The sequence below is a fragment of the Narcine bancroftii genome, chromosome 7 (assembly GCF_036971445.1).
Source record: "Narcine bancroftii isolate sNarBan1 chromosome 7, sNarBan1.hap1, whole genome shotgun sequence".
Taxonomy (NCBI): Eukaryota; Metazoa; Chordata; class Chondrichthyes; order Torpediniformes; family Narcinidae; genus Narcine; species Narcine bancroftii.
The window spans coordinates 167,580,571-167,605,685 of record NC_091475.1 but is presented as its reverse complement, the minus strand read 5'-3'; the positions used below and the strand labels follow the sequence as shown (position 1 = coordinate 167,605,685).

The 25,115-nt window shown below is 38.4% G+C and overlaps 1 protein-coding gene across 9 annotated transcripts in view; it reads right to left on the bottom strand.

Moving 5' to 3' along the window:
* Positions 1-25,115, bottom strand: part of dync2h1 (dynein cytoplasmic 2 heavy chain 1) — a 509,574-nt gene that overhangs the window by 340,390 nt on the left and 144,069 nt on the right. For all 9 annotated transcript variants that reach the window (XR_011342189.1, XM_069891176.1, XM_069891173.1 and 6 more), the window contains 6 exons: positions 23,216-23,423; positions 21,035-21,164; positions 10,278-10,433; positions 9,304-9,563; positions 1,322-1,568; positions 500-651 (listed from right to left, as the gene is read on the bottom strand). Coding sequence is in view for 8 of the 9 variants with exons in the window: in XM_069891176.1 (XP_069747277.1) it covers positions 500-651; positions 1,322-1,568; positions 9,304-9,563; positions 10,278-10,433; positions 21,035-21,164; positions 23,216-23,423 (1,153 nt within the window). In the remaining variant the exon portion in view is untranslated. The remainder of the gene's footprint in view (positions 1-499; positions 652-1,321; positions 1,569-9,303; positions 9,564-10,277; positions 10,434-21,034; positions 21,165-23,215; positions 23,424-25,115) is intronic.

The window sequence follows — 25,115 nt, the reverse complement described above, 5'->3', positions numbered from 1 at the left end:
TTCTGAAGCTAACATAATTTATACCTTAATTTCAGGCTGCATGGCAGCTACCCAACCCTAACAAGTAGAATTAGAAATGTTTTTAAAAAATCCAAGTCTTATAGCATGGACAACATACGCTCTCTAAATGTTTATGCCAATCAGCAAATGATAATGATAATGCTGTAGATTAGATTAGATTAGATTAGATCCTGAGGTGGTATAAAAGAGACTCATCTGAAATTACTGGTAACATGATATTTTGACAGTTCTGTTTCTAGCATGAAACCTCTACTTTTTGCTGACTTCGAAAGACTTTTTTCCATTAATAAGAATTATTCTTACTTCTTTCTTCTCGCCGTAGGAAAACTTGAAGGAGCACAGCCACTCAGAATAGATCTTATATTAACATATCAACGCATATAGAATCAACAATCCACAGTCCTACCACACTCTTAGGGAACTCACAATGGCATTCTACATTACGTTGATCAGAGCAAATTTATATTATAGTACTTACTTTATTGTACAGAGCCTAACAATAGATGTAAATCTTGTTGTTAGAGCATGTCGTCCCATTGCACCACCGACTGACATCGAAGCCACAATTTGAATATGTTCTAATCCAACCCATTCCAAATTATCATCATAAAATCCATGATATGTCAATACCTTCAGAAACATGAAGGAGATAAAAGTTTATAAAGTAATTGGAATATTTTGACATTTTTAAAGACTCCAAGAGCTCTTGAGCTTCCAAATAAAAATCATAGATCAGATAGCACATTCTGTTGAAATACAGTCAAATACTTACACTTTCCCAAATTATGCTTTCGTTTTAAGCCAAGCTGTGAGAAGAAGCTAAGGATACTTAGATTTTATTTCCAAATCAGAAGGAAACCAAGTACAACGTAGCTGTAATTCTGTAGCTCAGAAGAACTGATTACACCATGTCATTGTTGAGGCCTGAAAACTTATCTACTAATTACAAAATTGAAATAGCAGATTTTTAGTCTGTGTTCCAAATCATTGACTCTTCTTTTTCTTATCAGAGTGTCCCTCAGAAATGAACTTGATTCACAATCTATTGCATATGTAAGCAGTTTATAGAGAGGGAGGAAACTAAATGACAAAAAGGTGACAACTGACAATAACACAACTTCAATAAAATTCTTCAAATTAGAATCAATCTCTACTCATTGCATAATAGAATTTCATGTATATCATGTTATTTATGTTGTTAATGCAGTGTTAGCCAATAGTCCAAAACACTGAATATACTGTAACAGTGAGTAAAACTAAGCAAAACTGACAAATGCACATAATAAAGCCAATATCTAACCTGTTGTAGAAAAGCAATAATGCTGCTGGTTCCCCACTTGTCTGGTTTGGGTAGATTAATATCTTTCAAGTACAATACCAGATGTTCACAATCCCTGGGTCGGTAAACATGACCAGTATTGGAACTTATAACCATGCACATCTGGCTCAATTTTTGCAGAATATGTTGAGGTGAAGTCTGAGCACTACAGTGTACTGTCGCAATCTGAGTGGATCTGAGCTGAGAGAAAGCATAACAAAGAAGCATCCTGAAAATGAAAATGAAACAGTAACATAATTATCTTCAATATGATACTGGGGACGCAAATCAATATGAAAATTGTTGGGACACTTTAAGATCACTTGCATTTATTTACAGAACTTCTCAAAAGATCATTTTTAAATCATAGATCAAAAGGCAAATATGTTTAACAAAGGAACCTGAAGATCTCATTTTCTGTTGAAAGTTATTATTATTCAGTAAAATATATATGCATCTTTGTTTTTTAAGTATCATATAAAGCAACTTGGAATTTTCATCACATCATGAATTTAGATATAAAATAATAGAATGGTTAATAGAATTTCCCTGATTATATTTAGAGAAGTAACACAACTTTGCAAAGCACTTATTTGACCACATCTGAAGGACCTTGAGCGGTTTCATGCACCACACTTTCTGAATAATACATTGTCCTTAAAGAGAATACAATATAGCTTTATCATATTGTAATGTAATATTTGTAGATGTATTTGGGAGATAAATGTAAAATTAGAGTAGGTTACATACATACACACATTTTAAAACAGATCTTATTTGAAATATTGAAGAATTCATATTCAGTGACTTTACAGAAACTATGGAGAATGCTATGCACATTTCACAAGTAGGTGCTAATTGAAATAATGTCATGAAATGAATGGACTGGAGATACTCTGGCTGTTAAAGCTCTTTGCAAGGGTTTTGTCAGAGTATGTCACTCCTAGGTTCTAGTTTACCTAAAACAACAGATGGGAGCAGAAGACTAAATATTTACCTTTTGAACACCAAAGCCTGGTGAACTTTATACATGTTAAATTCTGTGCACAAAATAAGAATTGCCTGCAACCAGAGAACTTGGAAGAATGAGAAGTGAGATTGAACTGTGAACCGAAGAACTTTTCTTAAATTTACACACACATTATATACATGTGCGCTTAGAATTAGAAGGGGGTTAAGTTAGATTAGTTAAGTTAATAGAGATGAGTTAAAGTTTGATTCTGTTTTCATGTTTAAAGATAATTAAAAACAACTTTTGTTTAAGTAACCATTTGTTGTGATGAATATCTATTGCTGCTGGGTTTTGGGGTCTTTTTGGCTCGTAACAATATTGATAATGGAATTCAAAGGGTTTAAATAACATCAATAAAAAACTGACAAGGTCATGGAATAATCTGAAAAAGGCTTTAAACAATGTTGAAGAGATATCCCTGACATTCAGAAACATTTAAAACAAGTTAAAAAAAATTTAGGTTGATGTTTTTTCAACAAAACAATTCACCACTTTAAACATAAACCAATGAAATAAAAAATTGCAGTTCATCTTATTCTTACTTTTCTTCTTTTTAGACCCTAAATAAATGTATTCATCGATCAGTGCTTGTTCAAAGCTGGGCAAGATTTGAAAGCAGCTTTCCCCAGAGTAAATGCTGTGGGAACTCTCAGTAAGATCCTACTCCAATGAAGCACAGCAGAGAAATTGCCAGCATTTACCAATTGTTTGATAAAGAATTGCCAGCAAATTTCTGAAAAAAAACGATGTTCAGAGGGACCTGGATAAATCACCTCTTGTTAACTTGAATCATAGAACCATTCATAGTTAACACAAATACTTCAAAGTTAACGTTGGCATAGCAGTTAATGCAACACTTTTACAGTGCCAGCGATCGAGACCAAGATTCAAATCCCACGCTGTCTCTAAGGAGTTTGTACATTCTTCCCGTGTCTACATGGGTTTTCCCTGGAGACTCCGGTTTCCTCCCACCGTTCGAAACATACTAGGGGATGTAGGTTAATTGGGTGTAAATTGGGTGGCATGGACTCGTGGGCTGAAATGGCGTGTTACCATGCAGTCTGTCTAAATTTAAATTTTTAAATGTTGAATCAGAGAGAAAATAAGAGATGCAAATGCACAGTATGTTGGCCTTTATTTCAAAATGATATGAGTTCAAGAATAAAGATTCCTTGCTCCAATTATAAAGAACCTTAATGAAATCAAATCTAGAATAAAGTCTGAACTTCCTTCATGATGGACCTCATTGAAATGTCCAAAATTCTTAATGGCTCAACAGGATAGATATGGAGTTGATGTTTCCCCTGACTGAATTGTCTATAAACAGAGGCCACAGTTTCAAAATAAAGAGGTGGCTATTCAGACAGAGATAAGAAAACATTCTGCTCCCAGAAAGTTGTGAATCTTTGAAATTATCAGTCTAAATAAAGAGAATGGAAACTCAGTTGCTAAGTGTTCATTCTTTTTTTTAAACTTTATTTAAAATTTTATGACATGAATAAAATAAAAATTACATTTAAAGAAATAATAAAAAATAAGATCATAAAAATTAGAATTTTTTTTTTCTTTGGCTTGGCTTCGCGGACGAAGATTTATGGAGGGGGTAAAAAGTCCACGTCAGCTGCAGGCTCGTTTGTGGCTGACAAGTCCGATGCGGGACAGGCAGACACGATTGCAGACATTAAACTACACAAATTAACCCCCCCAATAACTATAACACAACATTAATCATCTAATTTAAAATTAGTCCAACCCTCCCCCCAAAATAAAGAGTGAAGAATTAATTAACAATGTTGTAAATAAAATAAAAAAACCCCACTTACAAAAAAAGATAAAACTTAACAACAACAAAAAATTACTAACAAAAAAAATATCAATACTAAAATAATACCCTTAAACATATATTTAAATCAAACATAATACTGTATTTAACAAATGAAATCCACTTTAAAACTAAGTTCAAATATTAAAATCATATATCAACCACATACCTGTTATACAAAAAATCATAATTAATAATACATAAATACAGAATTTCCATTAATACCAAGTTTCCTTTATAATTCATCGAGAACAAAAACATCCCTTAGAAAAACAATCAGATAAACTTTTTATTCCCTTCCCCTCCCCTTATATAAAAAAAGAAAAAAAAAGAAAAAAAGTTCAAACTCTTATAAAATTCTCCATATTCTTCATTTATAACATCTTCAAAATTCTCTATCGAAATTAACTTAATTTTATTAAACTCTTCTCCCTTAATGTATTTGTACTTAATTTTCTTCTTTCTCTTCTTATCACCTTTCCCCTCATCTTCCTCTTCATCTATTTCAACATCCTCAATTTTTGACTTATTATCTTCTGTGACATCATCCTCTTAAAAAAGAAAGAAAAAAGAGAAAAAATCCCCCCCAAAAAAAGAGAAAAAAAAGGAGAGAAAAAACCCCTCCTAATTCCCTCTCAATTACAATCAGAAAATAAAGAGTTAAAAAAATATATATATTTATTTTTAAAAAAAATAATAAAAAAAAACCTTCACTTCTTAACCCAAAAATTAAAAAGAAAAAAAAACAGGTCGGAGGTCACAACTACCTCCTCCTGTTTAAACCGCCCAAAGCGGTAACTCCCCCAAAATATTGGGTGTGAGATAACTCACAGGTAGCTGATGACTTCTGGAAACTAGTGCCCACCCAGTTCCCTCTCCCAACTCCCATTTCATTAAACTATCATCATTATTTAAACTATTTAAACTCTTTTCAAAAAAAAGATAAAAGATTTATTTTTTTAAATCAACGTTACCACTTCGATCACCATTGCTTCCATTTCTTCTAAAAATCTGGATCCCACCTTACATCTCTACTCTCTTTGGAGACCTTGAAGGACTACATCGTTCCTGAAACTGCATGATTGGTAGAGACTAAGCAAAGTCCATAACCTCTTTAGGATTGTCAAAGTATTTTGGCTAATTTCCATCCTAAAAAATCTTCAGTACCGCAGAATACCTGAATGTTGCCCTATGTCTTTTTTTCCACAACCGTTCTTTCACAGAATTAAATTCACGTCGTAATAGCATAATATTAAATCTCCATCTTGAAGCTTTCTAAATATCTTGTGAACTCAAATATTCTAATAATAATGAATGATCCGAAACCAATCTAGCCTTATACTCCACAGATGTAACCCTATCCTGCAAATGTGCTGATATTAAAAAATAATCAATTCTAGAAAAAGAATTATGTCGCGAGGAATAAAAAGAAAAATCTTTCTCTGTAGGATTAACTCTTCCAAATATCAATTAAATTCAAATCTGCCATCATATTAATCACTTGGATTGCCATCTTAGACTTCTTAATTACTCTTGAGTACTTATCCAATAAAGGCTCCAACACCACATTCAAATCTCCCCCAACATCACATTAGAGTTCGATTGTCCAAGTAATAAAGACATATCCACAACAAAAGCTGTATCCTCAACATTAGGAGCATAAACATCAAGCAAAGTCCATGCCTCATTAAAGATTGTACAATTTAATTTTAATAATCTTCCACCATTTTTCTCTTCAATCTGTAACTAAAATGGTAGATTCTCATGTACCAAAATTGCCACACCTTTTGCCTTAGAATTAAATGAAGAATAAAAAACGTGCCCAACCCATTCACGTTTGAGTTTCAAATGTTCCTTATCTATTAAATGAGTTTCCTTTGCCATTGCGACCACTGTTTCTTCCATTTCTTCCAGAAATCAAATTCCCTTCTTGCAGCTCTGCCCTCTTTGGAGACCGTGGAGGACTACGTCGTTCCTGGAATTGCGTAATTGGTAAAGACTGAGCAAAATCCATAGCTTCTTTAGGATTATCAAAGAACTTTGGTTGATATCCATCCTGAAAAATCTTCAGTACCGCAGGGTATCTAAATGTTGCCTTATATCCTTTTTTCCACAATAATTCTTTCACAGAATTAAATTCACGTCGTTGAAACATAATTTCCTGACTCAAATCCGGATAGAAGAAAACACGATTACTCTGAACCATCAAAGGAGATTTATTTTGATGCGCATTTCTAATAGCCATACGTAAAATAGTCTCTCTATCACAGTAATTTAAACAGCAAACCAGAACAGGTCTTGGATTCTGTCCTGAAAAAGGTCTCCTTCTCAAAGCTCTATGAGCCCGTTCCAATATTAAACCTTCAGAAAATTTATCTTGTCCCAACACTTGTGAAATCTATTCAGTGAAAAATTTTCTTGGATCTGGCCCTTCTATGCCTTCTGGCAAGCCAACAATTTTCACATTATTCCGTCTGGATTGGTTCTCCAAATAATCAACCTTTTTTGCTAAATTTTTATTTTGAATCTGTAATGTTTCAATTGTTTTATTCACATCTTGCAATTGATCTTGTACATCAGATAATCCTTGATCACACATCTCAAGTCTTTCAATAGTTTCAACTTTAAAAGCTCCATAATCAGCCATCTGTTGAGTATTGACATCCACCAATGCATTAATCTTAGAAGTAAGATTATTCATAGAATCACCTAAATGCATCATTGAAGAAAATATCTTATGTTCAAGACTCTTGAAAAGTATATCAACATCAATAGATCCAGACATGGTGGGATTCTGCTGTTCTTGTGGAATCAAAGTCTCAGTAGACGTTGTTTGAAATACTGTCATCCGGCCAGCCCTTTGTTCTAAAGGCAGCTGAAAACGACCTTCAGAAAGACTTACGGAATCAAAACGGAGCTCCAAGGCCGAATTCTTCGCTTGTTTTCCTGGATCCATTTCACGCTGAGTCGTGGCTTTTTGTAAACAAGCAGGCTCAGATAATTTCGGAAAATATAATTTTTTAACAATCTGTTGATGTTTCCTTTTACTTTTTTTTAAACAAATGTATTAATTCAACACCTCATACTATTTATAAACTTTTTAAAAAAGTTTTAACGGGCACTTAAAGACAAAACAATAAGTTAGAGTCAGGAGAGGACTGGAAGGCACGTCTGTTCCTTACGCCATCTTGCCACGCCCCCCGCTAAGTGTTCATTCTACAGTGATCAATATATTTTTGTATATTATGGGAATGAAAGGATGCGGGAAATCCAGGAAAGTGGAATTAAGGCAAAAGATTATCCATGATCTTCTTGAATAGCAAAAGGCCAAATAACCTACTATTTATATTTCTTATGATCCTATGTTCATACTGCTGCTTTTTGGCTAACAGAAATTACATCATTTAATTCTCTAACAATTGAAGGCCAGATTGAAAATCAGTTTAATAAAAGCACTTTCTTCTGAAAATAGAACTTTTGAATGAAATACTAGTTACCAATTATTTTGTTGGGTTTTTTTTTTAAAAAACAATCCCGACCATCTGTAATAATCTAAGACATCACAATTTTCATGTTATTCTAATCCAAAGGTTTCATGTTATTCTAATCCAAAGGCTATTCTCAGACTATTAATGCAATGACTTTAAAATAGTTGTGATATAACATTGTATAATATACACAAGCTGGAGTGTCAGAATCCAAGCAGGATTCAATGACATCACAGCTTATTGATTATTTGATTAATTGTCTTTGATTTTGCCTTTCAGTATTTTCCTGTCCTGAATTTATGATGGAATACTTTTCTAGGGTCACAATCTACTCTCAAGTGCTTTCCACAAGCTACAGTTCACTACTTTTCCAGAGCCATCAGAAAGAAGTTCAATGCTACCTACACCCAGTTGCGTGTCAAATCTCTCCACTTATCCTACTTAATGAGTTAAAATTCCAATCCTCTCTTCAAATTTGCCAGTGACTCCACATTTGTCGGCAGAATCACAAACAGCAATGAAGAAGCGAACAGGAGGGATAGAGATCAGCTCGTTGAATGGCGTCAAACCAATAACTGTGCACTTAACATTAGCAAAACCAAGGAGATGATTGTGGACGTCAGAAGGAAACTAACATGAGACAGACCTCGTTGAGGGCTCAATAGTGAAGAGAGTCAAGAACTTCAAATTTCTGGGTGTCAACATCTCTGAGGAACTGTCCTGGAGCCTCCATGTTAATGCAATCATGAAGAAAGCTTGCCAGTGGCTACACTTTGTGAGGTGTTTGTGGAGATTCAATATGTCACCGAAGACTCTTGAAAACTTCTACAGGTGTATCGTGAAGACCATTCTGGTTGGTTGCATCACTGACTGGTACAGAGGTGCCAACGCTCAGGACAAGAAAAAAGTCCAGAGGGTTGTTATCTCAGCCTGCGACATCACGGGCACCAAACTTCACTCTATCAGGGACATATACAAGAAGCAGTGTCTTAAGAAAGCAGCCTCTACCCTCAAGGACTCCCACCACCCAGGCCATGCCATCTTTGCTCTTCTATCATCGGGGAAAAGGTACAAGAGCCTAAAAAAGTGCTCAGCAGCACAAGGACAGCTTCTTCCGCACTGTCATCAGACTCCTGAATGATCAATGAATCAAAGACACTGCCTCGCTGTGACTTTTCATGCACTATTTTTCATTTATTTTGGAAGATGGTTTATATGAATGTTTGCACTGTGACGCTGCCACAAAACAATGACTTTTGTAACTTGTTCATGACAATAAATTAGGATTCGGAAAATTGTATGCATTAGCCACTGAAAAGTTATTGGGCAACTTGCAAAAACAGGGACTCTGCCTGATATTATTCTAATCATTGTACAGAGATACCAAATCTATATATGTGCCCTCCCTTCTGGTAAGAGCTACAATAATAATAATGCATATATGGTTTATTCCACAAAACATGAACTCCTCACTAAGCTTCAAGCTCTTAAGCCTGAAGCATACACCAAAAAGATGAGAAGAGTTGTTTCTTCTTTACATTCATGATACATTTTAATCTAATCACTAAAGAATTCACAATGCTGGCTATTATCTTCAAAAAAATCAATCATTCAAAATGCAGTTCCCATTGCTAAATCTTACCCTTTTCCACATCCTTCAGGTCCGACCAGTATAAATGGCTGATTGTTGTTAGAATTTAACCAGGGCTTAAAATAATCTAGACCTCTTTGCATGTCAGGAGTTCGGATGACAGGAAGTTTTTGAGTGTTCTTGAAATCATCAACCGTCAGATTCTCAGACTTCTCCATTTGATACGCCATAAGTCGTCCACGTTGATGATCATAATATATGTCAAGAGATTGATGCGGATCAGGTGGTGATTCTCTTGCCCAATTTAAAACCTAAATTAAAATTAATAATTTAAACTCATTATAATGGATACATCTTCTCAACACTATTTGCTTAAGATTAGAATTGGTGGGCTATTCGCAATGATTGGTTGATTGTCAGAATAAAAATAAGTCATTAGATGGTTGTGGTCAATCAAATCAAATATTTTAATGTATTTTCATAACTTTAAACATTCTTCATTCTCCCAGTTTATAGATTATATATCAACAGAAGAACAATGCCGCTGAAGTTATTGAATATGATAAATTGCCTTCTCAAGTACTCTAGACTCATGATAATCATTAATTTTTGCATAATTCAAGTTTCTGTATTGGTAAATTCTGATGCTGTTCCCTAAATATGTGAAGTGTACAATAAATTAGAACAGCTTCATACAAAACACTATTTATCATCTACTCGCAGTATATATTAAAAAAAACCTTCATATATTCTAATCCTAGAGCTTCTCAATACATGTGGCAGCATTCTCCAAATCATTCTGTTTGCTGGTGATCTTGTAATACTTAAATGAAAAACAAATGTACAAATAAGGGTGGAGGAGTATAAAAATGGGAGTGAAGATGCTAAACTAAATAATCATCTGATGTATACTCTGTGCTTTCAACACAAATTACCAAAGCATGCGATATTTGAGAAAGTTAATATTTAAAATCATTGGTAGTACGTTTTTTAAATTTCAGATCTGTTGTACAAAATGCACATACCTCTTTGGAAAATTCTTGTCGAGATTTCATGTTAAGATTACCACCAAGACCTCTGATTAAACTAATTATGAACTGTCCACGATCCATACACCCATGAAGATGAGAAAGACCATTCAAAACTGTTCCAACAAGACTTGTTTCTACTACAAAGTCATTCTGAAATGAGAAAATTCCACCAAAATAAAAATAAACAAGTTATAATTCTCATGATTTTAATCTGTTATTATCCTGCATTTGTGAGTTGAGTATTTTATCTCACTGACCAATTTTATTGATGACAAATTAGTGAATTAAAGATGTGTTGAAAACAGTGATTAATCAGATGGAAAGCTAACAGATGTCACACATGTACTCATTTGCTGCCCAGACACATTTACTATGACAGCAAATTTTGTATATAATTCAATTGAAAATACAGTATATATATTACACTCAGTACACATCAAGTACCAAACACTGAATTCATTTTGAAAAAGACCTTTCTGAGTTACCATTCTTTTGCAGATGAATAATTATTAAATGTAAATGCGAATGCAATGTGTACCATAGTACTTCATAATGAACAACCTACTGCTTTGAACTCCTGGAATCACCAGGAACATTCTCAAGATCATTTCCAGTTCAAATATAGAGAAATGGTGAGAGTGTGCAAAACTGGCACAGCTTAAATAGGTGAGAGGAAAAAGGGAAAGGGCCATCATGTGAGTGGGCCAGAGTTAGAGTGGGGATTTGATGCTTTGCCTCAAAAGGCAGAGTTGGTGATGCAAGAGTTAAGGTTAAGGTAACAGAGGTGCAAAAGGATTTAGCAAGAAGGCACAAGTAAGGGCAGGTTGTTTTATTTTGTTTGTAGACAGTGAAAATGGCAGCCAGTTCAGGGATATTTTTGTCGTGGTCACACATACTTACCTTCTTCAGGAGCAGTGCTGATTGCACTGATGACGTAAGCGAAGCAACGCGCGAGAGTAACAGCATGCATGTGTGGGTGTGTTAAGCGTCCGTATGCAGGTGATTGATCTCAGACACAGGAGGAAGAGAGTGAAAACGTCAACATCACTTGTGTGGTGGTGAGCCAATAAGAAGGTCAGAGGGGATCGGCTGGGTGGTATTTTGGGAGTTGAAGAATGCAATGATGTGTCTGCCAAGAATAAAGAAAGTCAGTTCCATTGTGTGCTGTAAGAAATGAGTGAATGTATTCTTTAATTGTGTGTAAACTGGGTAAAGCAGTGCCACTACAAGTGGTGTCCCCCGATATGAGTTCACAGCACCTTCTAGCTTAAAATGAATAGTGATGAGGATAAACCCCTTACGAAACAGTTGAGGGGGTCAATCTGGAGATCCCCTACCTTTTTATTAATAATGCCCCAGTGTGGTACATGACCCTCAAGCAGCATTTCTCTGCCCTCAATGTGACAGGTCAGAAAACAAAGTATAATTTAATTGTAGTGCATCTTCCAGAGCAGATTGTGGAGTGGAGGATGTCTTAGTGGATCATAATTATAATCATCCTTATGACATGCTTAAGCGGCCATTTTGTAGCATACTCAGCCATTTAGGGAGGCTCATATTGCCCAATTACTAGCTGATGTCAGCCCTGAAAATAGGCAACTATTTTTGATGTTCAGGAGATGGCACAGGAGCCAGAAAAGACCCTGTCAAAGATGATTTTTGGAAAGAGAGATTCCTTCAAGAATATTTGGTGTCTTTCGAATGTCCACCCTTGATCAGTTGGCGGATCATGCTGACCTCGTTATGTCCACAATCTGCGCAATAAAGATAGAAGAATTGGGTACTTCCCCTAGTCAGCAAGAACAAATGGACCTGGAACAACTGCTTATTGCGCCTTGTGAAACACCGGCATATCAATCGAAGATAACTAAGTTGGAACAGCAAATGGCAGACTTTGGGCACACAATGGAATTCCTTCCGTCAACCTAGCTGGAATTGTAATGGTAGAGGAAATGGATGGCATATTGTTGGAAGCACTGGAGATTTGGTGCTGCTGTCTAGTCCTGTCAACCATCTTGCGATTTCACAAATGGCTGCAAGGAAAAGACCAGGCCCAGCAGTAAAGGCAACTGCTGCCCATGGGCACGTGGGCCGCTGACTCTTCCTCAAAAACCTTCTCTCAGGTGTTCAATTTCTTGTCGATTTCAGTGTAGAGATTTCTGTGGTCCCTCCAACCTCAGAGGATTGCAGACACCCCAATATATCATTCAGCTGCAAATGATTCTCATATTAAAACATATAGGCAGAGGTCACTCATGTTGGATTTCAGTCTCAAGAAACCTTTCACAGTTGAAATGTGGCAAATTTCATTTTGGGAGCAGATTTCTTGTCACATTTTCCATTGTTGGTGTATTTGAAAAATCGGTGTGTCCTGGACCACAACTCTTGTATGCAAGTGAGCTGCATTTGTCGTCCCTTCAGTCATCAGCCACCTGACAAGCCTTCAACCCGGCTCCTGTCCTTTCTGAGACATGCTCAAGTGTTTCCTTCGCCTCGTGACCCCATCTTTTCATCATACAGCTATTCTTCTTTTTTCTTTGGCTTGGCTTCGCGGACAAAGATTTATGGAGGGGGTAAAAGTCCACGTCAGCTGCAGGCTCGTTTGTGGCTGACAAGTCCGATGCGGGACAGGCAGACACTGTTGCAGCGGCTGCAGGGGAAAATTGGTTGGTTGGGGTTGGGTTTTTCCTCCTTTGCCTTCTGTCAGTGAGGTGGGCTCTGCAGTCTTCTTCAAAGGAGGTTGCTGCCCGCCAAACTGTGAGGTGCTAAGATGCACGGTTTGAGGCGATATCAGCCCACTGGCGGTGGTCAATGTGGCAGGCACCAAGAGATTTCTTTAGGCAGTCCTTGTACCTTTTCTTTGGTGCACCTCTGTCACGGTGGCCAGTGGAGAGCTCGCCATATAACACGATCTTGGGAAGGCGATGGTCCTCTATTCTGGAGACATGACCCACCCAGCGCAGCTGGATCTTCAGCAGCGTGGACTCGATGCTGTCGACCTCTGCCATCTCGAGTACTTCGACGTTAGGGATGAAAGCGCTCCAATGGATGTTGAGGATGGAGCGGAGACAACGCTGGTGGAAGCGTACTAGGAGCCGTAGGTGATGCCGGTAGAGGACCCATGATTCGGAGCCGAACAGGAGTGTGGGTATGACAACGGCTCTGTATACGCTTATCTTTGTGAGGTTTTTCAGTTGGTTGTTTTTCCAGACTCTTTTGTGTAGTCTTCCAAAGGCACTATTTGTCTTGGCGAGTCTGTTGTCTATCTCATTGTCGATCCTTGCATCTGATGAAATGGTGCAGCCGAGATAGGTACAGCTATTAAACATACAGTAACCTACCACATAGAGACTAACGGTCCTCAGTGGTAGCGCAGGCTTGTAGATTACCCCTGGACTGTCTTAAAATCACAAAATCGGAATTCAACCACTTGCAAGAGTTGGGCTTATTCTGCAGATCTGACATCTGCTGGGCTTCACCATTGCATATGGTTCCAAAAAAAAATCTCCTGGGGATTGACGGCATTGTAGTAATTTTCATGCTCTGAACATTCCACTGTGCCTAACCAATACAACACTCACAATTTTCAAGATTTCTCAGCAAACCTTCACAGCAAACATGTATTTTCAAAAATAGATCTACTACGTGCATGCTAGGTGAGCCTTCAGATGACACGAAGAGGGCAGTAATGACCCTTTTGGCACATTTGAGTTTCTGCGAATATCAATCGATCTACAGAATGCAACTCAGTCATTCCAGTGGTTTATAGACCACGTACTCACTGTCCTCAATTTTACGTTTGTTTTCATCTATGATACTCTTGTCATGAGCGTGGATGAAGAGGACACAAGTGCTGCCTTATCCCATTATTTCAGAGGCTTGATTGGTTTGGCATTATGATCAATCTCTGAAAATGTGTTTTTGGTGCTGTTGATCTTATATTTCTGGGACATAGAGTTACGAAACATGGTATTTTGCCCGATTAATTGAAAGTGCGCAAAAATGTAGAATTTCCTATAACTGTTTCGTTTGGCCAGTAGCGATGTTTTTTTTAGGCAGGATTAATTTTTATCCTTTAGAAAGCTGCAGCATCTCTATTACCCCTTACTGAATGACTAAAGGATCTGATATGTTCATTTCCAAAAGACCATTAACTTTGGGAGACGATGCCATGTATGCTTTCAACTATGTGAAGACTGCATCAGAAAGTGAAGTTACTCCTGCTGTGGTTTTCTTGATGGCAGATTTATAGGAGGATTTTCTTTCTTTTGTAATTTTTACGTTCTTTTTTATAAAATACCACATGTATTTGGATTGTTTGAAATTTTGTGATATATTTGCTAGTGGTTTTATATAAATAAAATGTTAAAAAAAAAACAATGTGAAGACTGCACTTGTGAATGCCACTATTCTTGTTCATCAAAACCCCAACACCTCACTTTCTCTTACCATAGATGCATCTGTCAATGCTGTGGGAGTAGTGTTAGAACAACAAGCCTGTTGTTAGAATCTCTGCCATTTGTTTCAGCCAAGCTGTCACCAGCTCAGGCAAAGTATAGTACATTTGGTCGAGAACTCGTTTCCATCTATCTCAGAGTGAAACATTTCTGCTTTTTACTGGAAGGTCGCCCTTTCACTATTCATACAGACCACCAGGCTCTTACACATACTGCGAATTCAAGCACACATCTCTACTCGCCCAGAGAGATTCGGCACTTGGACTTCATCCTAGAATTTTCATCGGATATACGGAACATCTGAGGGAAGGCCAATGCCCTGTTCAGACACAACATTGATGCCATACGGTACAACAGCTGCTATCGATTTCACCACCACCATGGCTCGAGCACAGCACACCAATTCTGATCTCATCCGGTATCACCGAATCAACTCTGGCCTTCAAGATGTGACCCTGGATGATTGTTCCACAGGAAGACTTTGGCCTTTTTCTGCTGGCAGCTATGAGGCGGGAGATTTTTGAGTCTCTTAACAATCTATCACATCCTGGTAGAAGAGCATCAATCAAACTAGTGACAGAACATTTTACCTGGCTCGAGTTAAATGGGATGTTGGATTAAGGACAAAGATCTGCTTGCTGCGTCAATGCTCTATCGTCTCCTAGCACACGAAATCCAAGCTGGGGAATTTTGTTGTTCCAGATTCTCGTTTCCAGCATGTGCTTGGTAGGCCCGCTTCCGCTCATATGTAATGCCTGGACGACTACCAGGTGGTAGGAGGCCATTCCTGTCACTGACATCTCTGTGGAGATGATCACTGGGGCTTTCGTGGATAGTTGGATTCCATCTTTGTACCAGGCACTATTACGAGGGATAAAGTGTCTCAGTTCGAGTCGGCGTTGTTCCAAGCTCCCACTGATCTTCTGGGCACTACCTGTTATTCGCACTACAGCTTACCATCTGCAGGCCAATGGCCTCGTTGAGCATTTCTAGTGACAATTGAAAGCAGCATTGACAGCAGGTGGTGATGCATTTATGTAGCGCGAACATTTGCCCAGGGTACATGGCATCTGTACTGCTGTTAAGGTGAATCTTGAATGTTCAGCGGCAGAACTAGTATATGGCACTATGTTCACCTTGTCAGTTGAGTTTGTGAATCTGAATCTAAGCACAACGTTCTATGATCCGGATAATTATGTGATCATCTTCAAGAAAACATGAGATTACTCTGACCTATTCGTCACTTGCAGTGTATATGCTGAATGATTTAAAACACTGTTCGTAAACCACTTCAGCCCATTTACGATGGTCATTTTCAGGTGCTACAAAGCCACCTGAAGATTTTCATGATCGACAGGAATGGAAAAGCTGACACAGTTTCCATTGACAGGCTGAAGCTGGCATGTATCGACGGTCCATGTTCTATGTTGGGGCCAGAATCAGAGGACCAGTCGCGCCCTTGCCAGTTGGACCATGCATCACCGGTCTTTCAGTATTGTATGGGGTTGGCTGGATTGTCAGTCCTCCAGACCACTATGTAGTGGTTCAGTTTCAAACCATCCAGGGTTCCGGTGTTTAAGACGCAGTAGATGGGGACGGATGAAAGAGGGAGGGGTGGCATTGTTAGTCAGGTAAAATATCATAGCAGGGCTCAGACAGGACAGTCTAGAGCAGAGGTGGCCAACCTTTTAATTTTCAAAATTTAATTTAGGCATACAGAAAGGTAACAGGCCATTTCAGCCCACAGGTCTGTGCTGCCCAATTGACCAACACCCCCAGTACGTACTCCTGTGCAGAAATGGCCTGCTACTGTGCTGTGTGTCTAAATTAAAAATTTGGCCACCCCTGGTCTAGAGGGCTCATCAACTGAGGCTATATGGGTGGAACTGAGGAATGGGAAAGGTATGACCACATTAATGGGATTGTATTTTAGACAACCCAATAGGAGAAGCAAATCTGCAGAGAGAATGCAGACAACTTCAGGAAACAAAGTTGTTATGTTAGGTGACTTTAACTTTCCACATATTGATTGGGACTCCAATGATATAAAAGGGCTGGATAGTTTAGAATTTGTCAAACACGTACAGGAAAGTTTTCTAAGTCAATATGTGGAGATATCAACGAGAGTGCGTAATACTGGATATCTATTAGAGAATGAGACAGAACAGTTGACAGAAATGTGTGTACGGGAAGAATTTGGGCACAATGATTGTAATGCTGTGAGTTTCAAGATAATTATGAATGATAGGTCTGGTCCTTGGGTTTAGATTCTCAATTGGAGATCAATATTCTTTTTTTTTCTTTCTTTGGCTTGGCTTCGCGGACGAAGATTTATGGAGGGGTAAATGTCCACGTCAGCTGCAGGCTCATTTGTGGCTGACAAGTCCGATGCGGGACAGGCAGACACGGTTGCAGCGGTTGCAGGGGAAAATTGGTTGGTTGGGGTTGGGGGTTGGGTTTTTCCTCCTTTGCCTTTTGTCAGTGAGGTGGGCTCTGCGGTCTTCTTCAAAGGAGGTTGCTGCCCGCCGAACTGTGAGGCGCCAAGATGCATGGTTTGAGGCGATATCACCCCACTGCCGGTGGTCAATGTGGCAGGCACCAAGAGATTTCTTTAGGCAGTCCTTGTACCTCTTCTTTGGTGCACCTCTGACACGATGGCCAGTGGAGAGCTCGCCATATAACACGATGTTGGGAAGGCGATGGTCCTCCATTCTGGAGATGTGACCTACCCAGCGCAGTTGGATCTTCAACAGCGTGGATTCGATGCTGTCGGCCTCTGCCATCTCGAGTACTTCGATGTTAGGGATGAAGTCGCTCCAATGAATGTTGAGGATGGAGCAGAGACAACACTGGTGGAAGCGTTCTAGGAGCCGTAGGTGATTCGGAGCCGAACAGGAGTGTGGGTATGACAACGGCTCTGTATACTCTTATCTTTGTGAAGTTTTTCAGTTGATTGTTTTTCCAGACTCTTTTGTGTAGTCTTCCAAAGGCACTATTTGCCTTGGCGAGTCTGTTGTCTATCTCGTTGTCGATCCTTGCATCTGATGAAATGGTGCAGCCGAGATAGGTAAACTGGTTGACCGTTTTGAGTTTTGTGTGCCCAATGGAGATGTGGGGGGGGGGCTGGTAGTCATGGTGGGGAGCTGGCTGATGGAGGTCCTCAGTTTTCTTCAGGCTGACTTCCAGGCCAAACATTTTGGCAGTTTCCGCAAAACAGGACGTCAAGAGCTGAAGAGCTGGCTCTAAATGGGCAACTAAAGCGGCATCATCTGCAAAGAGTTCACGGACAAGTTGCTCTTGTGTCTTGGTGTGAGCTTGCAGGCGCCTCAGATTGAAGAGACTGCCATCCGTGCGGTACCGGATGTAAACAGCGTCTTCATTGTTGAGGTTTTTCATGGCTTGGTTCAGCATCATGCTGAAGAAGATTGAAAAGAGGGTTGGTGCGATAACGCAGCCTTGCTTCACGCCATTGTTAATGGAGAAGGGTTCAGAGAGCTCATTGCTGTATCTGACCCGACCTTGTTGGTTTTCGTGCAGTTGGATAACCATGCTGAGGAACTTTGGGGGGCATCCGAGGCGCTCTAGTATTTGCCAAAGCTCTTTCCTCCTCATGGTGTCAAAGGCTTTGGTGAGATCAATATTAACCATATAACTATAACCATATAACTGTTTACGGCGTGGAAACAGGCCATGTCGGCCCTTCAAGTCCACACCGGTATGCCTAAATTTTAAACATTAAAGCCAAATGGTATATCAAGGACAGGATCCAGGAAATTAAAGCACATGCTGGAATGTGAAGGACAAAAAAATACACGCAGGAAGAACTCAAGGGTCAAGCAACAGTGAGAGAAAAAGAAAGGTTAATGACCAGGCCTATTGAGGAAATTATTTAAAAAAAATCCTACCAACCTGTGCAGAAACCTTGAGGGATGTATGGATTTGACCCCCACAGTCCCTCTGTTCATCCACACTCTTAAGTAACTGGCCATTAACCCTGTACTCAGACTTCTGGTTTGTCCTTCCAAAATGAATCTCCTCACACGTATCCAAATTGAAGAGATAAGAGATTGAAGAGATTGGATATCCAAGTATTTGTATAGACATGGACTGATAAGAGATAGTCAACATAACTTTGAGCATGGTAGGTTGTGTTTAACCAATCTTAAGAGTTTTTCAAGGAGGTTGCCAGAAAGGTTGATGAATGAAAGGCCATGATGTTGTCTGAATGGTCTTTATCAAGGCCTTGGACAAGATACTGCTTGGGAGGTTAGTCAGGAAGATTCAGTCACTCGGTGTTTATGGTGAGGTAGTAAATGTCATTGGACTTTGGCTTTATGGGAGAAGCCAAAGAGTGGTAGTGGATGACTGCCTCTCTCACTGGAGGCATTTGTGTGCAGTGGTGTGCCTCAAGGATCGGTGCTGGGTTCACCGTTGTTTGTCATCTATATCAATTATCTGGATGATAATGTGGTAAACTGAATCAGCAAGTTTGCAGATGGTACAGAGATCAGAGGTGTACTGGTCAGTGAGCAAGGCTTTCAGAGCTTGCAAAGGGATCTGGACCAGCTGGAAAGCTGGGCTACAAAATGGCAGATGGAATTTAATGCAGTAAAATATGAAGTGTTGTACTTTGGAAGGACAAACCAAGGTAGGGCATACACTATAAATACTAGAGCACTGAGGATTGTGGTAGATAAAGGTATCTGGGAATAAAAGTACATAATTCCCTGAAAGTGGGATCACAAGTGGATCGAGTTGTAAAGAGAGTTTTTCGCACACTTGCCTTCATAAATCAAAGCATTGGGTATAGGAGTTGGGATGTTATGCTGAAGTTGTACAAGATATTGTGGAGGCCAAATCTGGTGTATTGTGTGCATTTCTGGACACAACTGCAGGAAGAACATAAATAAGATTGAGAATGTAGAGGAGATTTACAAGGTTGCTGCCATGACCTGAAGAACTGAGTTACAGTGAAAAGATGAAAAAAAGTAATGACATTTCCTGGAGCACAGAAGAATGAGGGGAGATCAAAATTACGATGAGTATAGAGTAAATGCAAGCAAGTGTTTTTCACTGAGGTTAGGTCAGATAAAAAATGGAGGACATGGTTAAGGGTGATAGAAGAGCTTAGAAGGGAACATTAGGGGGAACTTCTTCCTGCAGAGTGGGTTGGGTGTGTGGAACAAGCTGCCAGCTGAATTGATAAATGCAGGCTTAATTTTGACATTTAAGAAAATTTGGAAGGTACATGGAGGGATATGAACCAGATGCAAGTCAGTGGGACTAGGCAGAAAAAAAAGTTCAGCATAACCTAGAATGGCTGAAGGGCCTGTTTAGGTGTTGTCATGTTCCATGGTTCTATTCCTAAAAATTAGCAATACCAGAACCAGACTGTAGGTACATTTATAATACATATGTTATCATTCCTTCATATGCAGATCTCCTATATCTGAAACCACACTAAAGTTAAAGCCCAAAATAGATATTGCTTGACATCTTTATAAATACAAGGTGTCATTGTTGTTCTGTGGAAACCAATGCTTCTCCATGCAATGTGGGAAAAGCTATAAGTACCTTTGGAATGGTACAAACTCAATGCTTTATAAACAAGAAGCTGATCATGCACTCCCCTGAAATTGCAAGATGGTGGCCCTTGGACTCTTCTTCTTACAGGATGGTTCTGAGGCCAACCTACTGCTGGGTGACTGGCTCCCAACACTTAGTGAGGTTCACAGCAGCATGCTGCAGGGCAGTGCTTCTCTCAGTGTGAGTGGCTTGCGACACTGACAAACTGTATTTGACAGCCAGGGAGGTCATGTCTTCAGGCTCACTTATCAAAGTTGTCACTGTTTCTAAATGTTAATTAAGTTTTTACATCCACATCCATGATCTCGCTGCATCTATCAAAGTAGTATTAGAAACACAAACTTAAAAACAATTTTCAAAAATTTAACTAACTGAAAAACTGATGATTTTTCTCATGACACCCTATTTCTCCAGCTCTATTTAATTAGGTAACAGCAGTTTTGTAGAGCTAGCTTAACATAAGCTGAATGGACAGATTTCTTAGCCTGATGACTATGAATTTGAAGGAGACCACACAGGTGTTTCAAGGCTGATGTTCCATGATGGCTAGATTTCAACCTATATTATGGGTTTACTTGCTGGCAGATCCCAATTAAAGACCTTCACATATAGTTCTTGTATTTAACACTATCTTCATCTAAAAATACTTATCCTGCAAACTTCATCCATCTTGTACAAAACAATTTAGGATTTATAATGGACACTCACTTGTTTCAAAACCCAGTTCAAACTTTTCTCAAAGTAATCTCCTATCCAGTTTTCAAGGTTACTCCGGCATTCATCTGCTTGGTTTCGCAGCCAAGACTTCACCAAAGAATTTACATCTGTATCTTCGTCACTAAGAATCATAAAAAGGGCATATTTTGTGGCAGATTAAAATAAATATATTTTTATTTCCTTTTTATTTTAATAATATTCCTGTTACTTTTAAATTATTTTGAAATCTGGCAAAAAATTCAAAACTTTTGACTCTAAGTACAATGCTTTTTTGTAATGAGTACATAAAACTATGAAGAATTGGAAGATTCACAGTGATGTCTTCATAGCCACAGCCCTCTGAAGGAAGAAAGATCAGTACCAGATAATTTTCAACAAAGCTGGCAATATATTTTATTATAAAGAAATGATTCAAAATTGTGTTGTACACATGCTTCCCAGAACCAAGTAACAACAGATAAAATTAAATTTAATTCTGTAACTGCATGAAATAGAACCATTGCCAATTATTAGTACTATGTGTGGGAAGGAAAAAAATCTCACAGCCAGCCACAAAGGTCACGAGTGTTTCCTTTATAATGGTTACACAGAATATAGTTATGTGGCTGAATCAAACAAAATGAGAGCAAATATTTCTATAAAAACAAAACCCATGGTTCATGTTGCATCATGCAGTCCATTCTTTGGTTTTGATTTTGGGGCCAGACTCAGATACCATTGCTCTGTTACTTTAACTAGAAGTAAAATGTGAATGTCAAATTCGCAGATTTGTCCCGTGAGAAGAGAAGAGATCACACAAACCAGATCTGGATTCTCTTGAGTTTAGAAGAATGAGCGTGATCTGATTGAAACATACAATATCCTTAAGGATTGATGTAGAACTCATGTTTCCCTGGCTTGGATATCTGGATCCAAGGCTCAGTCTCAAAATAAGGGGATGAGTCATTCAGGAGAAAAATGAGAAGAAATTTCTTCACCCAGGCAAAATTGAAACTTTTCAATTCTCTACTCAATAAAACTACAAAGGCTCATTTATTGTTTATTTTGAAATTAAAGAAATCAAGAAAAGTTAGCTCAGTAAAGTTGAATTAAGATTGAGCTGTAAAATTGAATTATAGAGCTCAGAAGGAGGGGACTAATGGCCTGTTTCTGCTTCTGTTTCTTATGTTCATATACCATATGTTTTACATCCATTCAAACAAATAAAAATTAATTTTAGCACAAGGTATTAGTAGGGTAATAATGACCCAAGTTAACTTCCAAGCTTTCTTGTCCTTGTACAAATATGTGATCTTTGCATTTTTGGACGATGAAGAGAAACCTGTAATGTCTAACATAAAGCACAGTTGATTTCCACAACATTAGCACCTTTGGTATCACCCAGAAGTTCCATTCTGTATTCAGGTTACAACATACACATGATAACAGAGTTAAACTCAGACAGGGTTTTTGTACGCACTTTTGTGTCTGGAGACTTATTAGCTTAAAAAGCACTCTTCTATTTCCATATTTTTGTTTTCAATTCAATCATATTTTATTATTATGTAATTCAATCCCTACATGAAGATAAAGTCAAATACAGGCATCTTATCGCAGATCATCATTTAGATTAAATAACATTTTTATGTTAAAGCTGTGTATTCCTTTTGAATTTTACACTTTTTGTAATCTACTGCTCTTTACTTTTTCAGTGTCCCTGGGAGCATTTATTTTGTAATCAACATCAATTAATTACTGCTGTTAATGATACCTGGCTATTTAGTTGCAGTGGTTTTTACTTTACAAAAATGGTCAAACCTTAAAACTTCACTGCAAAATATGCACAATGGAAGATTCTAAGGTTGTGAAACATGATATGAATACGAGAATACAAGTTCCCATCTTTTTTAAATGTGCTTTTTTGTGGATACCAAATGTAATAACTTTAATATACGAGATGTTCAAGAAATCTTGCAGCTAAATTTTACCTTGATGAAGGGCTCAAGTCCCAAACATTGGTTATGTATCTTTATCTCTGCTATACAAAGTGCCATGTTTGAGCTGCTTAGTTTCTCCAGCATTGTGGTTTTAATTCTAGCTAATTTTACCTGGATACCGGAGAAAACATTGAAACCGTTCAATTACATTTACAACACAGAAAATGGAACTGCCAGTACTCGTAAGTTTACTTACCTCAGGAAAATCATGCCCATCCTGGATATTGTAGCAGGAGAAGCACAGCTGAGATCATGAGTTTCAAACACAAAATTAACATTTGGCCCAAACTGAATTCTTTCTCCACTTGGCATGGTGAGCAGTCGATTATCATCTAGCACTGAATTTAAGGACTCAATCCATTCAGGATCAATGTCCCCATCACAAATAATCCAAGAGTGAACTTCTAAAGAGAAACATAGTACAATTTTAATTGTGGTTCACGTGAGAACTGGAGGTAACTTCGCATAGTCAAGAGCTAAGTGAAGTTGAGAACATTGTTCTGTTCAGAATCAGAATAAGGATTTATTGTCATGAACAAGTCATGAAATTCGGTGTTAAAGAATTCTGTGTTACAGAAATTCGGAAATTCAGTGGCTACAGAAAATCCATTCCAGGATATAACATAGTTAGCAAAAATAGAAAAGAAAAAAGGAGATAGTGAAAAGAGGTACTTATGAAAGTCAATTTAATGGCAGTTGCAAACTGTTACACAGGTATCAGTAGGATATCAGAATCAGAATTTATTGTCATGGGCAAGTCATGAAGCATATAAGAGTTCAGATGGATGGAAAAAAAACTAAGAGTTGGGACACTTTAAATGGGAGCAGTTCACAACCAATTCCAGAGCAGATGGGATGAATAAATATGCAAAATACAAAAATTATTTTAAAAATAAAATAACTATGAAATATTTCAATGATTCCATATGTAACATACCAGAAGAGGTTGGTGAAGGCTGGTTGGTGAATGGTGTACCTGGAAGGGCCTTTAAAACCTGTGCAAAGCAACTTTCTTGAATTTTTGCAGATATTATCGACCTCGAGCTACAGAAGTCAGAGGTCCAAAAAAAGGGCATCCATCATTTTGGTTGCCAAAAAGAGCAAGTCTCAATGACTATCAGCAGATGGCACTGACATTTACTGTGATAAAATGCTTTGAGTGGTTACAGAACAAACAACTCCTATCTTAGGGAGGACCTGGACCTACTTCAATTTGCCTATCATTACAGTAGATCAACAGTAAATGCCATTTTGCTGGCCTTTCACTCTGTGTTAGATCACCTAGACTGCAGCAACACCCAGGTGAGGCTGTTGTTTATTGACAATAGCTCAGTGTCCAACATCATCATATCAGCAAAATTCATGACGAAGCTAAAGGATCTGGATCTCTGTCTGTCCTTCTGCAACTGGATCCTCGATTTCTGCATCTCCAGACACCTCGCAGGGCAGATAAACAAAATCTTCTCCTGCATGCTGACCATCAACACAGGGCACCCCAAGGCTGCATGCTTAGTCCCCTACTCTGTTCCTTGTATACCCATGACTGTACAGCCAAGTTTAGCTCCAACTTAATAACTAGACATAACAAGTCAGAATACTGGATGAAGATAAAGAATCTGTGTCATGGCAGAACAACATTCTTGCTATTAACATTATCAAGACCAAGAAATAGATTGTTCCTTATAGGAAGGTGAGGTCAAGAAACCATGCATCTGTCTGTATTCATGGGAAGGAGATGGAGAGAGTCGGAACCAAATTCCTGAGAGTCCATATTTCAGAAGACATTTCCTGCAGCCAGCTCACTGAGATAACCATGAAGGCAGCACACCAATGCCTTTACTTTCTAAGAAGAAAATTTGGCATATCATTGGATATTCTGTCAAACTTCTTCAGGAGTACTGTGTAAAGTATAATGGCTAGTTTCATCACAGTCTGGTTTGGCAATTCAAGCACCCAGGAATGCTGAAGGTGGTAACCATAAACAGGTCCCTCAAAGACTCTGACCCCCCTTCCATTGCACACATCCATGTGAGCCACTGCCTCAATAAGGCAGCATATATATCATAAATGCAACTGACCTCAGCTAGCTTGAATTT